Raw genomic sequence first — 20,375 nt, forward strand, 5'->3', positions numbered from 1 at the left:
TTTGTTACAGATACTCATGTCATGACTCCTTTGAATTTTTTCTTTCTTCTGGAGATATAAAATATATATAAATATTTCTAGGAGTGAAGCATTGACAGGGTAAGACTAAAAGAAATACTAACATTTCCTTAATTGCCTGTGAGGTACTTGTTTTATCCTGAGACTTGCCCTTACCCAGAATCAAAATAACTTCCCAATGAAAAGTAGTTTACGTGTGCCCATATGAGAGCTTCAGCCTATATACTTATATCATTAAAACGAAAATAAAGATGCTCTAAACTTTATAATTTGGTATAGGGTTGCCTTAGAGATTTATCTAGTGCTGCTATAACAGAGATACCACAAGTGGGTGGCTTTAACAAATAGAAATTTATTTTCTCACAGTTTAGGAGGTCAGAAGTCCAAATTCAGGGTGCTAGCTCTAGGGGGAAGGCTTTCTGTCTCTGTCAGCTCTGGAGGAAGGTTCTTGTCTCTTCAGCTTCTGGTTCCTGGTTCCTTGGAAATCTCCATGTGTCTTGGCATTTATCTTACCTCATCTCTGCTCGCTGGCTTGCTTGTTTAATCTCTTTAATATCTGAAGAGATTGACTCAAGACACACCATACACTCATCCTGCCTCATTTTAACATAACAAAGGCAACACAGTCACAAATGGGATAATAACCACAGGCACAGAGGTTAGGATTTACAACATATTGGGAGACAGAATTCAATCCATGGCAAGGGATATTTCGTCAGTTTTTAAGCCAAGTATTTACTTCCTGTGGTAGTTTGTGTTATGCATTTAATCTTTCCACAAAATTAAATATTACATTTAAAAATTTTTTAGAGTATAAATTTCCAATTATTTTGCAATAAAATATCCATTTGTGTTAAGCTTAGTGTTCTGTAAAACTACTGTTCATTTATACAATGAAGCTTATTCATTATTATGGATATGCTCATTTTTTAATACTAATATAAAAAGCATTCTAGGCAGGTCTTACTGGGAGCACTAAGACAAGAAATACTTATAAGGAAAAATATTTTTTGTAGGTGGTTATGTAATTAGCCCTCTCTCTTTTATGTTGTGGTGTGTTTCTGATATTGAATATTTGCTAAATAAATGTGTTAGAAGAAAGGTCCCACTGTTCATGGTAAATATGATTACAGTTTGTGCTTCTCGTTAGAAACAGCTTCTAGAGATGTCAGCCATGACAAGAGCATGGCTTTAAGTCAAGGTGACAGAAAAAAATGCCATAAACGAGGAGGAACTTGAGGACAGTCGTGAAACTGGTCAGTAGCAGACTAAATATGGTAGAAGAGGCCTTTAGTAACTAAGTGAACCAACTTCTTAGCTCCCTCTTGTGGCCAAGAGTTATTATTCTGGCTTTTTCTCCTAGTTAGGGAGCCCCTCTTGGAAATACCGTATGTAAAAATTTTAAAATATGGAATTGGTTATCATATCATTTGTTCTCTTTTTACTGAATTCATTCCCTTCTTGGAACAAGTTATTAGTGAATTCCCAACATAATTTTATTCTGCCCCCCTCCCCAAAGAACTAGGAATGTAAGTATATTTTATATTTGATCTACTTGATTTATGTATGCCACAATAATCACAAGGGTGGGAAAGGAAGCCTAGTGCATTCTGGTTTTAAATACTAAGGCAGAATTGTGACTGATGCAACCTGGACACCACAATACACTGTATAGTGCACAGCACACCAGGTATTTCCACAGCCATAATTTCATTTGATTCCAACTGCCAGTCTTTGTGATAGGCAGAGCAGGGGCCATATTGACATTTCACATTGGAAGAAATCTGCTGAGAGAGGTAAAAGAATATTTCCCAAGGCCACGTAATTTCGCAAAACCAAGTCTGTAATTCAGTTCAGATTCCTGTTGTTTCTGGGGAAGAGGTAGTTATTAGTATTTTCATGGAGCTTTTCTTCAAAGTGAACAGTAGCACGATGATATTTATCTCATTATTAAAATTTTAGTAGTCCACATTTATTTGTAATCAGAGTTGTTCAGCTAATACTCTTGAATTAATTACAGTTATTCAATTACAGTTAACATTATAATACCGTATAATAAAACAATGTTTAATTTTCCTTTTTAAAATTCCTACTTGTGTTTTTTTTCCTTTTCTTGTACTGGCTAGAACTTCCAGAATAAATTGTAATAATAAGAATGATAGTCAGCAAGTCTCTCCCTTTTTTCAGAATGCACGAGCACGCTTCCAATTGCTTTCAGAAAAAGAAGTATCATTCCTTTCCTAATTTGCCAAGCTTTTTTTTTTAAAGAATGAATTTTAAACCTTTATCAAATTTCTGTTTAGCATCTATTGAGATGTCATATCTATTTTCTCATTTGAACAATAAGTGGCATGCTGTCTTGAGCCTGGTGCCATTTAAGGCATGGATCTGGACGCAATTGTTGATTTTTCTGCCATGATTATTCGTCTCTTGTTTTTCTATTTCTTAGTCAGTTTTTGAAGTGTGTTCTTCTTGAAAGTCTACTACGTTGATGAAATGTCCTAATTTGTTAGCAGAAGGTTTTATATAGTAGCCTATTCTGTCTGTAATTCTAAAAATCTTTGGTGTTTTTGTTATTTCTTCTTTCACATTCCTATTTTATGTTTGTTCTTGTCTTCCCCCCACTTTGGTTTGACTTCTAAAATTTTTTTTAAATACTTCTTTCAGATGATTAGCTCTAGTTGTTTTTAAATTTCTAAGGCAGCAATTTTCATATTATCTTTATCAATTCCTTCTGCTAATGCTCTTTAAGGTTGTTTTCCTGTCTTTTCCCTGGATTATTTAGTTCAATAATTGGTCATCTAAGTTTGAAAATATGAGATTTTCTTTGCCATTCAGAAGTGTGCCAGCACTATCTTCCAAATTCAGCCAAGACTTTTTATGTGACTCTGTCTAATTACCCTAGAACCGACTTACCATTTTATAAATTTTAATCTATTAATTGTCCTTTGCTGTCCTTTGAAATGTAGTTTATGCATTCGAGTTTCAGGTGTACACAATAACATGTATATAAATGAAATACTAAATGATGTGTTGACTCTTCAAAATAAGGTGAAATGGGGCGGGCTTCAGGTTTACTTGTACTTCTTGTGGATTTTATGCTGCAGTGTTTTTTTTTTTTTTTTTTAAGTTAACGGATCAGAGAATAGGTATGTGTAGTACAAATTCATTGCCATTGAGTAGATTCCAACTTGCAGGTTACAGGTAATTTGCTCTGCTGTAAAAAGACAACAGAATTCTTTAATTCTCATCAGCTCCCACCTTTAGGAGGCTTACCTACTGGTGGAAATTAATTCTCTCATCTCTTTTACGTGCCTCACTAGAATCTAGAGGAATGGGGAGGTAGTTCCTGATCCTCTAGTACCTGTGAGTCCAGTCTTGACCTAGGTGCAGATACTTGGGCATTTTGTGTATCGTTGTGTGTGAACCATTTAACTGAAGACTAAAATCCTCTATAGTTTATATCAAATTATAGCCTCTTTAATTTTTTTTGTATTTAATGACCATTTATATTTTACAAGATATTATAATTTTTTTTCATATTTTCTGAAAATAACACATAATATACTGAAAAACATTGATCTTTGGAGTTAGACTCAAGCTTCACACTTACTAGGTGTGAAATTACTCAACTGCATAAGTAATGTGGACAAATCACTTAATTTCTCTGAGCCTCAATTTCCCCATCTTTAAAATAGAGATAATAATTGGTCGGTTTGGGAGGATGACAGGAATATTACATACTAAATTCAGGAAAATATCCAGAATATGATACAAAATTAATATAATCATTATTTATAGTTATAATTTGCACTAAGTTGTATAGTAATGAAAAATTCAAAGACTTGGCTTGAATTATTTTGCATTTGAAAAAAATAAAAGCAATAGTTCGAGATGTTTTACATAGCTTTCTACTCATCTTTCTGCAGTTGGTCCATGGAAGTGCTGATAATCCTTACATAGTCTAGTGTGAAAGTAAAAAGAAAATATTCATATTGTTAGCCTGTAGCAAGGATCTATAGGTCCTATATAAAACATACATGTTAAAGAGCCTCATTACCCCTGTAGGCTAAAAAAAAATTGGCACCCTGAAATCGAGTGGGAGAATTCCAGTGAAGGAATTTGAGTTTGAAAACATTCTTATTCTGTCAGTGACTCATCCTGTTACCTTAAATGCATTCCTCACCCTTTTATGTCCTACTTCCCTGTCTCTGAGTAAGATGATGTTATTATCACAGATGTCAAAATAGTTTGAGGAAGATTTAGAAGAATTTAAGCAACAGCAAAGAACAAAAACATAGGTCCGTGCAGCTGGGAAGATCCATAAGAATCTTCAGTAAATCTCTTCATTTTATAGCTAAGAAGACCTTGGTTGAGAGTAAAAAGGAACAACACCAAATTGGTAGCAGAGTCTGGATGAGAAATGCCTTCTCTACCCTCTTTCACTTCTGCTCGTGTCTTGTGCATCCTTCTGTGATGTGGCCTGTATTATGTCATAATGGCGGTGGAGTAGATAGCGTCAGAAAGCCTGAGAACATTTTGGGTCAGAACACAGTAACCCAAAAACAGATTAAAAGTGTTCTAATGTCTAAATGCTAATCAAAATACAAACTGTGAGATGAACTGAAACTTTTTTAAAGCTGATAATGTTAGAAAGTTAACCTGTTACTTCTCTATTCCTTCAATGTTGTGGTAGCAATGCTATTAAGATTTTGCTTAAACTGGGATTCCTATTAAAATGTCTTAGAAAATATGCTTGAAGGCGTAATCCTGTCCCTCAGCATTAAGCAATATGTATCCACCAAACTATGTTCTCCTAAATGATATCTTACTGCCTTCCAGCATCAGTGCTTTGGCAAGCCATTTTGATAGAAAATCTTTTGAATTGAGTTATTCTCTGTTTTCTTAAACAGATGGTCTTAATTTACTTACTTGCCTCTTGATGATTTAGATTCCCATTATTCCATGATGCTGTGATATTACTTGGTTCTGTGTCTACTTTATGAATTTTTAAAAAATTTTCCCTTATGTTTGGTGGTCATCTCTTCCTTCTGTTGCTTTAATGTGCCCTTCTCTTTGGGCTTGCTCCCAGGAATCCATCGAGCACAAGGAAAACAGATAACTAGGTTGGTTAAGTATCAGATAACTTAATCAGTAAGTTATGAGTGAGGGTTTAAGAAATAAAGAAACTGGATTTAATAGAGGGGTTTAAATATGAGGTAACTGACAGAAGAGGCTGTAGATAAGAAGTCCAAGCCTTAGCCTGTAAGATGAGATACTTAAAAATAAATTTATAATAAATCAGTTTCTTAATCTGTGGTCCCACTTGATAAACATAAAAATCTTACACCTTTCTTGCTGGTATTTGAAAAACTACATAAAGCAAAGTTTGTGGTTAGAACAGGTGAGTGTAGTATGACAAATTTGTGTTTTGTTGCAAAATTAGTCCACATCCACCCCCTCTCCCCATTCTGAATCCTATTAAAGCCTTAAATCATATTGAGAGTCTTTTGAGGCTAGGCTGTGACTAGAAATCAGTTTCATTTACTCATTACTCAAGGTCTAAAAACAGTACAGATGTTTCTTTGGAAATAAGGTAATGATTTAGATTTCTATCAGTTAAGAGTCATGTTCTCACTTTGCTGACATAATATTGTGAAAACTGGGCTCAAAAAGATCTTTTATCGTGTATTCAGTCATTCATTGCAATGCTAAATTTCCCTTAGCAGGAATTGATACAGGCTGCCATTATTTCTTGGGGATATTTTAGACTATTTAGTATGCCAACAACAAGTGCATTATCAGACTGGTATTGAAGAATTGGCAAGGTGTTTGTGAAGGAGCTCTATCACAGATGCCCTGCAGTCATCAGTGAGCAAAGCAGAATAGAAAAACTGTGTTATATTAATTTCAGACTCATTAGCCTATACTTGGGAATCAGTATTTATCAGGGAAAAATGTTAACTTTGTAAAAATACTATTTTTTTTTCCAGGGGAAATATAGTGAATAATGAAGCTTAATGTTCTATACATTCAACTTGTCTAATGTATTTAGATAAAATTAAATCATGGGAGAAGGATACTTCTGAGACTTTACATCAGTTTCAAAGTATCTATTACAGCAATATGGGAGATATGATTTACAACATCATCATCAACTGATATTCTTTAATGACCTGATCTTGAATTTTCTTGATTGTTCCAAGTCCTCCACTTTGCCTTCTCTCTCTACTACTAAACCTGCTTCTCATAGTTGATATTGATGTTGGGAAGGACCTTGGTCGGTGATTTGGGCCAACCGTTTCCATACCACATGGGATATTAGAGATGTATTGGGAAGTCTGTACTGTCTCTGTTTCTCTGGGAGATGCAAACATTTTTAAGTAGGTCATTTAGAATTAAGTCATACATACATGTACAATCAACTTCATACATTTTTTCCAGAGTTTTATCAAAACAGTAATGTGTGCTTGATTAGTGTTGGAACTAAAGTGATTTGGACACAACCTGAACTTTTTTTTAAGTAAATGATGTATTTTTCAAGTTACAGTGTCTTTAATAATCCATCTGTCTTTGCAGACAATACATATGTGTCAAGCTCAGAAAACGATGAAGATGTATTAGTTACTACAGAGCCAATTCCAGTAATTTTTCATCGAATAGCAACAGGTACTAGGAATACAAATACTTTCTCTTCTAGGTTAATTTTTTTTTTTTTTTTTTAAATTATAGGTAGCATTCATCTTCAGCATCTGTAAATCTGGTTTACTATACACATTTTCTATTTAAAGGACATTAGTTTATATTTTTCAAGTGTCTTTGAATGTCTAAATATACTGTTTAAATGCATTATGTTGACATATGCTGTTGTGAAAATACCTCCTTGCGCAGTGATACTGCTAGACAAACTGAATATTTTAAAAGCACGTTTCGGGCAAAGTAGATACCATAAAATATGTGATGAGAGCCAAAGGATTCTTCAGTTTGACCATATTTTTATGGACAAGGAAAAGTCAGACTAGCTTGTGAATTTTGTAACTCTCCACCGTGATATAATTTCAAAATATTCGTTAATTCCTCTTGCAAAAGGGGTATCACCTAAGAGTGTTTTTATACTGAAAGCCATTAATATTTGGTAAACAGCCACTGAACACTAAAATGATTTTTTAATTATAACTTTCTTTCAGAATTAAAAAGAACAAATGACATTAACTGTTGCTTATCCATAAAATCAAAACTACAGAAGGAAAATGGGGAGGTATGTCAATTATATTTTATATTTCTTTAAAACGACAAAGATATATTTTAAATTGACTATGTATGTGTAGTTAATATCACCATAGTTATTTAGACGTAAATTGTGTATGGTAAATGAAATGAAGCTCAAGCTTCTGGTTTAGGAGTTTTTTTTGTGTGGTAAGGGGAATGGCCTAAAGTTAACTCTGAGAAAGGCATTGTCTTTAAAATCATAGAAAAGAATGTCTGGTTTAAATGTAAATCAAATGGTTGCACAACAATTTACTCTCTTCTTTCATCAAATAATGTAGTTGACTGGGGAACAATTAATGTAACTTATAGAACTATACATTATCATACATAATTTTGATTGGGCCCTTAATATTTCATTTGTAAAACGTGATCTTTTAGTCAAAGTAGCACATAGTTGCAGTGCAGCCTTAATGTTATAGGGCAGTATTAAAAAGGAAAAATGTCACACCACACCCGCCCCCTCAACTTTTAAAAAGTTTACTTGAAACTGCAATACTAGGACTGTACACAAAATGAGTCCAGTTCGACCAACATTTCTTTGCTTTCATAGCTATGTATTGATACAGCATTCTCTCCCCATTTCTACTGTATCCATTCTTCCCTTTTTTATCTGCATTGAGAATCACTGATTTGGCAAAACTGTTGCTAAAACCAAAAACTGGTAGCATTTTATAAACCCAAGCGCGTTTTTCTAGGTTTTTTGTTTTCCTAAGAATTTGCAATTCAACCTAGAGATTTAGGGATTACTACAAAGCATTGGATGAGCGGATCCTTATGTACAAAGGAAGCTACTTTTCTCCCGACTACATTTATACGACAAGGGATAGGAATACCACCATTAGCTTAATTAATATCTTTTTATTTCAGATGAATTTTCATTGTTTTCACTTTAGACACACAACTGATGTGGCTCAACTAATTGGAAACCCAAATTTAAATCATATTTAGAGAAATATTGTTTTGAAATCTGAAATACAAAGCAAATAATTTCTGTAAACTGAAACTGTTCTCTTCGTAATGTGATCCATATTTCTTTTTACAATTCACATATTATTGGATTCAAAGTTCCTTCTCTTTCATTTCATTGTGTAGAGTTGCCTTGGAAGTGAGAACAGTCTGGGATAAATAATGCTGAGGAACGTTTTGATGACAATTCAATCAGTATGAGCTGGTTAAATGTTTTATGAGGATAAAAACAAAGGTGTAATTGCTTATACTTAGGTTTTTAATATACATCAGATATTAAATTGCACAACTCACTCAAAGGTCAGTGAAATAGAACTTTTAAAAAAGATGAATGCAGAGCTGAATGTGCCCACAAAACTTTTTACCTCTTATGACCTTTTTTGGATTGTATTGTACCAAGAATATTTTTTATATAAAATCCACATAATCTGCACAAGAGATACATATTACAACCATTTGTTGCTTTCTTTAGAAAGGAGGCAAGCTAGTTTGGCCATTAAAATTGTCTTTTTACTCCATCATTTTAAGGAGTCAAGACAGAATAGTACAGTGGAAGAAGATTCTGAAGGTGATAATGACTCTGAAGAATTTTATTATGGAGGACAGGTAAGCAAAGCTACCCTTCTAAATATACACTGTCAAGTTTAGCAATAGCTATATAAGTCCTAGTGAAAACACGTGCTTGAGAATTTGGAGACCTGTGTGTTGGTCATGGTTCTGTTACTAAATAGGAAATACATATAATTAATCTGTTTCTCATTTTCTACTTAATTTTCGGAAATTAAGGTTACCTTTGAATTCTTTTGTTAGCTGTAATCATTCATTACATTGAAGTTGACTTGATTCATTACAGAGATTTTGCAGGCAGCAAAATTTTTTATGCTTTTAAATTTTGTATTATTGTGCTTTTAACTTTTATATTTCTTAAGCATATTGTACGTAGTTGATGTTTTGAAATGATGACACTGAACAAAAACATAGAAGGTAATTATGAAAAATTGAGTTTCTAATTATTGACCGTTCCTTGTTAATGCTTTATTATTGTTCCCCTTTATATTATATTGTTCCCCTACGTTAATATAAAATATTTGCTGAAAAATTATGATGAAACATCATAAATACACAAAATAGTATATCTAATAATGTGTGTGTGTGTGTGCATGTGTATATATATAAGCACCCATCAGAATTTTCAAGATAATGTTAAAATTTAAAATTGAGCAATTTATTTTAGCATATGGCTCTGTAATATGCCTTGTTCTGTTTCTGTAAACCCTTGATCAAATATGTTTTATAATTTGAATAGTATAATGGGAGGGTAATCAGTTAAGGAGAGATATTAAAGCCAAAGTTGTTGTTATGTAAAATAATACAAATGAATTTATTCCTTGAGAATCAAGGATTAGTAATTTGTCAGTCAAGGACATTTGAGGCAGCAGAGATAATGGAAGAAGCCCTGGTGGTGCAGTGGTTAAACACTGGGCTGCTAACCAAAAGGTCAGCTGTTCTAACCCACCAGCTTCTCTACGGAAGAAAGCGTGGCAATCGGGTTCCGTAAAAGCTATGAGTAGGAATCAACGTGGCAGCAGTGGGTTTGGTTTGGTTTAGAGATAATGGAGGTAAATAAACCTAGATTTTTTCTCAACGCATGCCTCTTTAGCAATGAGGTGTTTCTCGTAATCAAATGATTCTTTCAACTATGTAACACTAACATTTATGCAAAAGGATCCTTCCAGTTTTGCTTTCTGAGGGAAATATATAACTGCATGTCTCATTTGTTTACACAGTTTATTCTTAGAGAGGAAAAGTAAATGTTTTCCTTTAGTCTGGATGTTCAGTTTAGAGGTTTTCCAGGTTTTCTGCTGTGTGCTTGTTTTATTTCTTTTTGACATCTTAATTTTCTTTGTATTAGAATATTTTAGTTTTACTTTTTAAACATAATGTATTTTCCTAGATCTATGTGAATGTGAAAGCTAGTCACTACACTGCTGAATTATCTTTTTCCTTTTTTTATGAATCCGACAGAGAAAATACTTATAGCAGAGCCCACAGGGTGATTTGCCCAAGAGCATGTTTGTGTTTGATTCTTTTGAAGTCGTTTCTAAATCATCCCTTTTCATCAGGTGAACTATGACGGAGAGCTGCGGAAGCACCCCCAGCTGGAAGCTGATTTGTCGGCAGTGAGAGAGATATATGGACCACACGCAGTTTCTCTCAGGTAAATAAATACCTTCAGTGAATAAAAATATTATTTGGTAAGTCATTGGGATTTTCTGTTGGAATAATTTTTCTTGGCCTTCATTATATCTGAAAGTGCTTGAGAAATTCTGTTGTGTGTCTGTTTGTAGAAAATAGCATAGTTATGGCAGTATGTATATATTTTTTCGGTACACGTGATTTAAGATTATATTGATTGCATTAAAGACATTGGTTATTTTGGAGAGTCAGTTTAATGAAGTATCAGTCTTAAATAGTGTCATAATTTTTTCTAGTAATAGATTTAGCCAGCTAAGCCCATGTTGAACAATAAAAGCAAATAACGTATAACCACTGGTATCCAAACCACATAGTGATATGTGATCTGAACCTTAAAAAGGAAAAAGAAAACATAGTTTTGCACAGTGTTTTATTCCAATAATGTTTACATACTATTTTATTTGATGATAAACTTCCAGGACATTTTAAAATCACTTTTAATCATCCAAAGATTGCACCATTCTTATTTACTTTTCTCTCCTTAATGTAAGAAAAACATATTTACTGTCCTTGTACTAGCTTCTAAAAGTCAGACCTGATTATTTCAGATTTCTGTTTAAATTCTTTGAATGGTTCCTTGCCTACAGGGTAGTCTCCAAGTGAGCATGGAATTCCAGACTCCTCTCAGAGTCTGACCTCAGTCTCCCTTGCCAGTCTCTTATCTACCCAAACTGGAATTAACCCTGTTCTCAGATATACCGTATTCCTTCTTGACTTGTCAAGGAATGCTTCCTCCATTCAGGACCCATTCCAAAGGTCAGATTTTCTCTGGGCCTTCTTAGAATTCCTCTTCTAGATTATAAATTCTGTGACTGGTGCAGTAGAGGTTTTTGTTGCTTGTTGAATTTTTGTTTTTAGTCATTCTTGTATTCCAGTGCTTAGCATAGCCTGTGGCATACATGGAATACAGGCTGTGGGTTCTTGATGGTTTTCAGTGGCAACATCCATGAAAGATGTTGACGTTATCTCATTACACTGTCTTCAATGGACATATCCAGATTTTGAGAGGGCAAACAAATACTTTTAATTCAGAAGTACACCACAGCTATAATTTATAATTGCCAAAATGATTCATTTTAATTGCAGAAACAGAAGCTCACTACCACCTACAGCATAAGTAAGCTGGGGTTGTGTGTATACCAAACCTCCCTCTGCCACCCTTGCAGGGATGTCAGGCTACAGTTGAGTAAGTGTGATGAGATTGTACTTGGAAAAGCAGATCTTCACAAACCCAGCAAATCAGCTGTGATCACCTGCCAGCTGATCTCTGCTACAGCTCCAGGATAGGGAATATGGAAATGCAGGAGATGTTACAGAACGAGTAAATAAAGAAGGTCATAGAGATTATCAATAAATTGTCCAAAAGAATTGCCCTTTAAGATTTTAATTTAGCTTTACTTGGAAGTATAATATTTTGGTTTTAAGTACCATATTTTGACTTCCCACAAACAAACAAAAAAAAGTCTGTGGGGAATAGTTAATAAGTATAATACAGCATGAAATTAGACTTACATATTCATCTGAAATGCGTATTTTGTATAGAGGATTATTTAGCACATATTGGTTGTTTTTATGGTTAAAATTTTTTTCTTACACATTCTTTTCCATGCTCTGTAGGCTCCAATCTTACTGTCATGTAGGAGTTTTTCTTCTTTTTTTTTTCAGCATTTATTAAGCACCTCTGATTATCTGTATTAGTATTGTCTATCATTAATAAAGTATTAATAATTATCAGCTGTTGAAATTAGAGAATTATTTGAAATTGTTAGAAAAATGAAATATCAAAAGTCACAAATGGTTTTGATTTTTCCTTGCTTATAACAGTTTTGATCCAATTTAAATCTTAACGAATGCAAGCCACGTTCTTGCCTGCTTCAGATTTTCTCTAGCTGCAGAAGATGTTTCCAGAATAAATAACCTCCCAGAGGCCTCATGGTATAAAGGTCAATCACAGCAGGACTAGTTTGATTCACTTAAAATAAATAAGAAAGAATTTACTGTCTAGCCTCAAATACTAAGGCAGGGACACATGGGAAAAAGGGTAGTTAGGCATAAGGTCTTAGAATCATCCTCACTGCCAAGTTCTAAGTCTATTGAAAACAGACTGTTCTAATTAGATGTTCTTTTACTTAATTGAGGCTTATAAGAACTTAATGGAGTCTGAAGAGCAAAAGTACCTCAATATGCACAATAGGCTATTTGATGTCATTTTTTTAAGATGGCATCTAATGAGAAAGGCAGCTAACCACATCTAAGTTCTCTATAAGAGTTGGAAATAACTGAAATTGCCTAGACCGAGGCAAAACACACCTTACATAGATTGAAAGAGGGTATAGAAAATGTGACTGGTGATAGATTTTAATACTGAAAAGTTTGAGTAGATAATGACAACTGTACCTGACCATATCATGCAGAAGCAGAATACTGGATGTGTTGAACCATTTGGATTTGTAAGCTCTTCTATAGGAGGTATATTAGGTCTCTGGGGAAACGTAATTAATGCTATGATCAGTCTGAATATGTCTCATCTTGAATCATGAAGGTTTTATGTTTTTCTTTGTAAAAGTACTCCTATAGTCATGAATTTATAAAGAAATATCGATCAGTGCCATTTGTTAACAATTTGAGATTAATATTTTTAGAAAGATGAAAATTATGGGTCATAAAATTCTCATTTTGTTGGGAAAGAAATAATTCTAAGAATTTTCTTGGGAAATTTAAAACTTCTCTCCCAGATAAAACATTTTTTCCTTTCTGATCATACCATCTTTCATTTTTAAAATGGAAACAATCTGATTAACAGTTCAACCTTTTTGTTATGACTAATGCTTCCTGCAGACTGGGAGATCGCAAGATTGGGACTGTTCTGCCATTCAATCACTTCTGCTGGGTGAACAATTTTAATAGGGCTGTTCAGAGTTGATATTTTGGAGGACAAGGGAGTGTTAAGGAATTTCTGGTGGTTTGAGACTATACTTCATTAACTGGATCCATACTCATGCCTACCGCTTATGTCCTAAAATAATATAAAAGGAAGAAAAAAACTAACACAAATCAGGATGGACCAATTTAATTTCTCTGGATTTCCATTCTTAGTGGCCATTGGGACTGCTTATGGATCTTCTGGTTCTCCTCTTCTACGTATGTGGTAGGATTGTATTTTAATGTTAGGCGTGGACACACAACTTACTTGGTCAGTGAAGTGTGAGCGGAAGTCCACTGTGTGTGAGTTCCCATGTTCCCCAGCCTCTGTTACCCTGGCTTGGTCCTTTAGTGACTGTATTAAGATGTACCTCCTTACCATTCCATGTCAACCACATAGCATAAGTTGGATATGAATCCTTCTTTTGTGTTAAGCCACTGAGATTTTGAGGATGTTTATTACCACAGCATAACTTAGTCTACATTGATGGATATCATTCATCAAAAGAAGATCTTGGACTGAGTGTCGTAATATCCTTTTCAGCATATTAATTCTCTGCCCATTGCCTCTAGAACCTAGGAGAGAAAACATTCTGACCCTGAATATCAGGGGAAAGTGATGACAAGAGACACACAGAGGAAACAAAGAGGAGAGTGTTTTCCCAAAAACCTGGAGCATAATGTAGATGTAAGCTTTAGATGCTGAAATCCTGGACAGCCATCTCTGCTCTCAAAACCTGTACTTGGTTCAAGCAAGGATTATTAAACCGAGGGCAGCCTGGTAACAACTGTTAATACTGTACCTCTTACGCACTGTCTTATATGAGCTTCCGTCATTAACTGGATCTAATTTTTAAATTTTTCTCAGTCCTGTTGTCCTTTAGAGAAATTTGTAGCTACCTTGGATACAGTCTTGCAAATGCTTTAATCTGCCAAGATTTCTTCCTGACTACTGAATGCGCACATTTCTTGGCCCGTTCACAAACATTTCTCCCACACTAGGCAATAAACATACATTGAGTAGGCATGCAGAGATAGACATTGAAGCTATTGAGCTTCAGCCATGAAATAGTATATGTTTCATCACAAATATATTTCTTCTTAAAATAATACTTGTTAAAAGCAGAAATAACTAAATAGTAATAGAGGCTTATTACCCAAGAACTAGTTTTTTTGTGGTAGGGTTTCATTTGGGCGTGTACATATAATTTCCTTGAAAGTCGATAAGGAAAGGCTAGATATCTGAAACATTTTATTATTATAACAATTGCTGCTATTTTTTATCAGATTATATTATAAAACATCACAACAGCATATTAAATAGCCCAGTTATACAGAGAAAGGAGAACCAACATTGATGATCTAACATTTAATATATTATTCTATATCTGTGTCTTATTAATAAGAATTTTGTCTGGAATAGTTTAATAAAAAAAAAGGAGAACAAATTGGCAAGAATTCTTACACAGAGTGCCCTCAAAAATACAAGTTCATTGAAAAAAATATTTCATATATATGCCTTTTTTTTAAAATTGTGGTAAATATATAACCTGTCTTCACTTATTGGCATGGTTAGGTTCCAAAGACCAGGTTGTTAATGTGTATGCGAAAATGGAGGACGACCACATCAGATAACAAAATGGAGAATGACTGCATCGTTACACAACTGCCAAATTATATCATTACATAACTGCAAAACCACTGAGAATCATGGCCCAGCCAAGTTGGCATATAATCTTAACCAACACAGCCAGCAGTACACTTGCCTACCATCTTGGCGTTCATTACTGCCAGATGTCATTAATGTGCAAAATAGTTAGATAGTAGATTTTTTTACTATTGTTGTAAATGCTAGGGTCGGAGAATAAGATAGTCGATAAGTGAGAAGATGTATATATAACAAAATATTCTTCATACATACAATTTAGTGGCATTAATTGTGTTTATTGGGTTGTGCAATCAGCACCACTGTCCACTCCCAAATTTTCCATCACCCTTACCAAAAGCTCATTGTCCCTTAAGCAGTGAGTCCTCCTTTCCCCCTCTTTCCCATGATAAAACCAAAAAATCCATTGCCATCAAGTCAGTTCTGACTCATAGTGACAGAGTAGAATTGCTCCACAGGGTTTCCAAAGCTGTAAGTCTTTACGGAAGCAGACTGCCACATCTTCTCTCCTGCAGAGCAGCTGCTGTGTTCAAACTGCTGATCTGTAGTTTAGCAGCCAAGCTCTTAACCACTGCGCCACCAGGGCTGCTCCTCCCCTGGTAACCACTAATAAATTTAGTTCTCTCTACAGTTGTCTATTCTAGATATTTCGTATCAGTGGAATCTGTATTTATCCTTTTATTACTGACTTTTTTCACTTAGCATGGTATTTTCCTACATATATTCTTGAGTAGACTGGGTCCCATGTAAAATGCCAGTTGTAGATATGTTGCTTTAAAGATTGCTGCAACTGAGATTGGAAGTATCACTGGAGGTCAGGCGGGAACATTTCTGGAGCAGTTCTTCGAAAACCCTCTGCTCCAGAGGGAACAACTGCATCAGATCACTTACTTGGGTGCTGTTTCCTTCATCTTAAAAAAGTATTCAAGTTTAGTTTGTTTTCTTCTTTTCACAGTGAATAAACATAGGCAGTACAAGAAATTATTTTGAGTTATTATAAACTCACTACAGCATTGAGGGCACAATCCGATATCTAGTTTTATAATTCAAGTTGCATTCATGTTTTAGACATTCAACTTGATTTTGCATTTGCTATTCATGAGATCCTGGGCCACTGAAAGTTATTCAGATATAGAAGCAGTCCTGATGATTGTGTCGCTGTACTGGGCAAACTGTAATCACACTTTGTAATCTCTCAGCGGGAAACATGAAATTACTGGCATTAAATAAAAAAGGCATCACAACGGAAATGGGTTTGCATATACCCAGTGTTGTTTGTGAATTCTTTGAAGTGTGGCATAAAAACAAAACAAAAGTGTAACTATTTACAGAGCTGCACCTGCAGAATGTAGTTAACTGCAAGCTTTTAAGACCTCTACCTCCTTAAAATTCTGTATTTATGCTCTGTGGCGCCCAAGGAGATCACCGGTAACCCTTTATTTTCTCTTTTTTTTAAAAAAAAAGAAATTGTGAATATTAGATGTGGAAGGAAGATACTAATTTAACAGGAAAAAATATATATATGAAACCAGTGCAGAAGTTTTAAAACTGTATGGTAAATTCTGTTGAACTATTTATGGAGAAAGCAGCAGTGGGTAAAGGTTCTCACTGGAAATTTTTGTTATCTTTGATTTCTTTCTCTCTGCCTCTAAACATACCAAAGTCTTGCCAATGTAAACATTACAAAACAAAAGTTATTCTCCCCTAATAAATTGGCAAAGATGGGAGAAAAAATGCCTGGTGATAATGAGGACTTGGGAAATGGTCCCTGTCATAATCTGAGTGGTGTGATTATAAATTGATATAATTTATTAAAACAGTGATTAAACAATGTTGTTGTTAAGTGCTGTCGCGTTGGTTCCAACTCATAGTGACCCTGTGTACAACAGAACAAAACATTGTGCAGTCCCGCGCCATCCTCACAGTCATTGTTATGCTTGAGCCCATTGATGTGGCCACCGTGTCAATCCATCTCGTTGAGTGTCTTCCTCTTTTTCAATGACCCTCTACTTTACCAAGCATGATGTCCTTCTCCAGGGACTGATCCCTGCTTGTAACATGTCTGAAATACTTCATATGTGAGACGAAGTCTCACCATCCTTCTTCTAAGAAGAGTTCTGGATGCACTTCGAATAAAACCAAAACCAAACCCAGTGCCATCGAGTTGATTCCGACTTATAGCAACCCTATAGGACAGAGTAGAACTGCCCCATAGGGTTTCCAAGGAGTGCCTGGCGGATTCAAACTACCGACCCTTTGGTTAGCAACTGTAGCACTTAACCACTACGCAACCAGGGTTTCCTCCAAGACAATATATAAAAATACTAAACATAATCATACTATTTGACTCAGAATAGAAATTAATCGATTAGAAGACAGATGTACACAGATTTTTATCCAGAGGATTATTTATCAATATGTACAATGTTAAAAAAAAAAGTAACCTAGTTTTTTTTTTAATTGTTGTAGAAATATATGTAACACAACATTTGCCAGCTCAGTGTTTTCCACATGTACAATTTGGTGACAGCAGTTACACTAATTTCGTTGTGTAACCATCACCAATCTCCGTTGCTAAATTTTCCATCACAATAAGCCGAAACCCAGTGCTTCCTAAACAGTGACACCCATTTCTTCCCTCCCTCTCATCCCTGGTAACCACTGATAAACTTTGGTCTCTATATATTTGCCTATTCTAGATATTTCATGCAAGTGAGATCATACAATATTTGTCCTTTTGTGATTGACTTACTTCATTCAGCATAATATTTTCAAGGTTCATCCATGTTTTAGCAAGTATCAGGGCTTAATTTGTCTTTATGGCTGAGTTATATTTTATTGTACCATTGTATGTATATACTACATTTTGTTTATCCATTCATCCAATGGATATTTAAGTTGTTTCCACCTTTTGGCTATTGTGAATAGTGCTGCAGTGAACATTAATGTTTATGAAAGTAACCTAATGTTTATTACACAAGTGCATTTAAACAAATACAGCCATTCACAGTTATGGTTTTGAAGAATATTCTACAATACGGAAAAACACTCATAATGAGTGAAAAGCAGGACCCAAACCTTTATATACCATACAATCATACATATATATGAAACAAACAAGAATGAGACATAAGTAAAATGTTACAAAGAATTATCTCCAGGTGGTGGTATTAGCAGTGACATTATTTTTTGTGTGTTTTTCTATTGCCCACATTTCACATAATGATCCTATATTATTTTTGTAATCAGAAAAAGTAGATATATATTATTAGAAATTACATAAATTATTTTTTATGTAAGGTTTACCCATAGTCAATAGGTAATAATTCAGTACCTTTATTGGTTTTCTATTTTTTTAATAAAATAAGGCATTTTAGTTTCGATGCTTTTTTGTAATCTGCTTATTCACTAAATAGTATATTTGAAAGTTTTTCCTTAGGTTATTAAATTTTTTTTTTACCAACATCTTTAGTTGATGTTGATCATTTTTTCATCATATCAATGTGCTATAAGTTATTTAAATATCTCATTATTTAACATTGCTTCCACTTATTGCTTTCACATCCATCCTTCTGGGTGGAACTTTGTTATTTTCTTAGGATTAATTTCTATAAGTGGAGTGATTGTAGTCAAGGTATATGTATGCATTAAGTCAGCATATTTTACCTTGATAATTAGAGAAAGGCTAACAAGGTTTTTTAAAAATATATTTGGAAGAAAAAATCCTCATTAACTGCTTGTCTCAGTATATTATCGTTTCTCCTCATCAACACCAAACTCGAATTCTAGTGCCTCTTTTAGTCTTAGTCATTGTTTTCTGTGAAGTTCAGCTTCTGCCTTTTTGTCCTCATAAAACTTCTCTTGAACATCATTAGTAATCTGTCCTGTTCATTGAATTTAGTACCCTTCTCTTTTAACATGCCTAACAATAAATATTTGACCTTTTGTATTTATGAATTACACACTCATTCAGGGTCAACAGGCTGTGGGACCTATTTTTAAAGAGCACAGGAGCTAAGAATGGCTTTTGTCTTTGTAAAGGGTTGTGAAAAACAACAACAAAAAAAGAAGAATATGCAACAGAGATTGTATGTGGCCTGAAAAACCTGAAATATTACTATCTTGTCCTTTAGAGAAAAAAAGTTTTCTGAACCCTGAAGTTAAAGGAATAGAAGAAATGATTCATTTGCTTGGTTCTTATTTTTGCCATACTCTATGTATAATACCATATCTAAATTTGTGTGTCATTTTATCCTTTCTGAATAACACAGATGTTTTGACATCTGTGATTTTTTTAAACAGTGGGTTCCTATGTGAGTAATTTTTCTTCCTTCTCTGTAACCTTTAAAATTCTACCACAGAAGAATAAAAAGTACAATTTCATAAATAATGAAAATGTGCTCAGTGTTTTGATACATGTTTGAGGGGAGATGGGAGAAAACACAGAGGTTAAGTTACAGTCTAGGATGCTGCCTTCTTTGTCATAATGATCGGAAAGCAAAAGATGGGGATTAGCTCATGCGTCAATTTATACAAAACCATTCAGTCATTAAGATTTGTTCTCTGAACCCTATTAAAGTGCCACACTTTTTTACTATTATTAGTATCACATATATAATACAGAGAAATACTTATTAAGCACTTACCATGTGCCATGATAAACAGAGAAAATATTGAAGTCGTCAAGGATTTCATTTTACTTAGATCCACATTCAACCCCCCCCCCCCCCCCGCCGGGGAAACATCAGCCAAGAAATCAAGGAACATATTGCATTGTCAGATCTGCTGCTAAAGACCTGTTTAAGTGTTCAAAAGCAAAGATGTCACTTTGAGAACTAAGGTGCACCTGGCCCAAGCCATGGTATTTTCAGTTGTCTCATATGCATATGAAGCTGGACAATGAATAAGAAAGACTGAAGAAGAATTGATGCCTTTGAGTTACGGAGTTGGTGAAGGATATTGAATAATACCATGGACCGCCCGAAGAACAAACAAATCTGCCTTAGAAGAAGTACAGCCAGAATGCACCTTAAAATTGAGGATGGTAAACCTGCGTCTCATGCACTTTGGACACAGTATCAAGAGGGACCAGTCCCTGAAGAAGGACATCATGCTTGATAAAGTAGAGGATCAACAAAAAAGAGGGAGACCCTCAGCGAGATGGATTGACACAGTGGCTGCAACAGTGGACTCAAGCATAACAAGGATTGTGAGGATGATGCAGGACCCAGCTGTGTTTTGTTCTATTGTACATAGGGTCACTATGAATCAGAATCGA

General features: G+C 34.5%; 1 protein-coding gene across 5 annotated transcripts in view; it reads left to right on the forward strand.

Annotated features, from left to right (window-relative positions):
* PARP8 (poly(ADP-ribose) polymerase family member 8) overlaps window positions 1-20,375 on the forward strand; it is a 197,950-nt gene that overhangs the window by 102,766 nt on the left and 74,809 nt on the right. For all 5 annotated transcript variants that reach the window (XM_064271870.1, XM_064271877.1, XM_064271879.1 and 2 more), the window contains 4 exons: window positions 6,598-6,687; window positions 7,206-7,276; window positions 8,782-8,859; window positions 10,377-10,471. In XM_064271870.1, the coding sequence (XP_064127940.1) occupies window positions 6,598-6,687; window positions 7,206-7,276; window positions 8,782-8,859; window positions 10,377-10,471 (334 nt within the window). The remainder of the gene's footprint in view (window positions 1-6,597; window positions 6,688-7,205; window positions 7,277-8,781; window positions 8,860-10,376; window positions 10,472-20,375) is intronic.

Source organism: Loxodonta africana, chromosome 2 (genome assembly GCF_030014295.1).
Source record: "Loxodonta africana isolate mLoxAfr1 chromosome 2, mLoxAfr1.hap2, whole genome shotgun sequence".
NCBI classification, from domain to species: domain Eukaryota; kingdom Metazoa; phylum Chordata; class Mammalia; order Proboscidea; family Elephantidae; genus Loxodonta; species Loxodonta africana.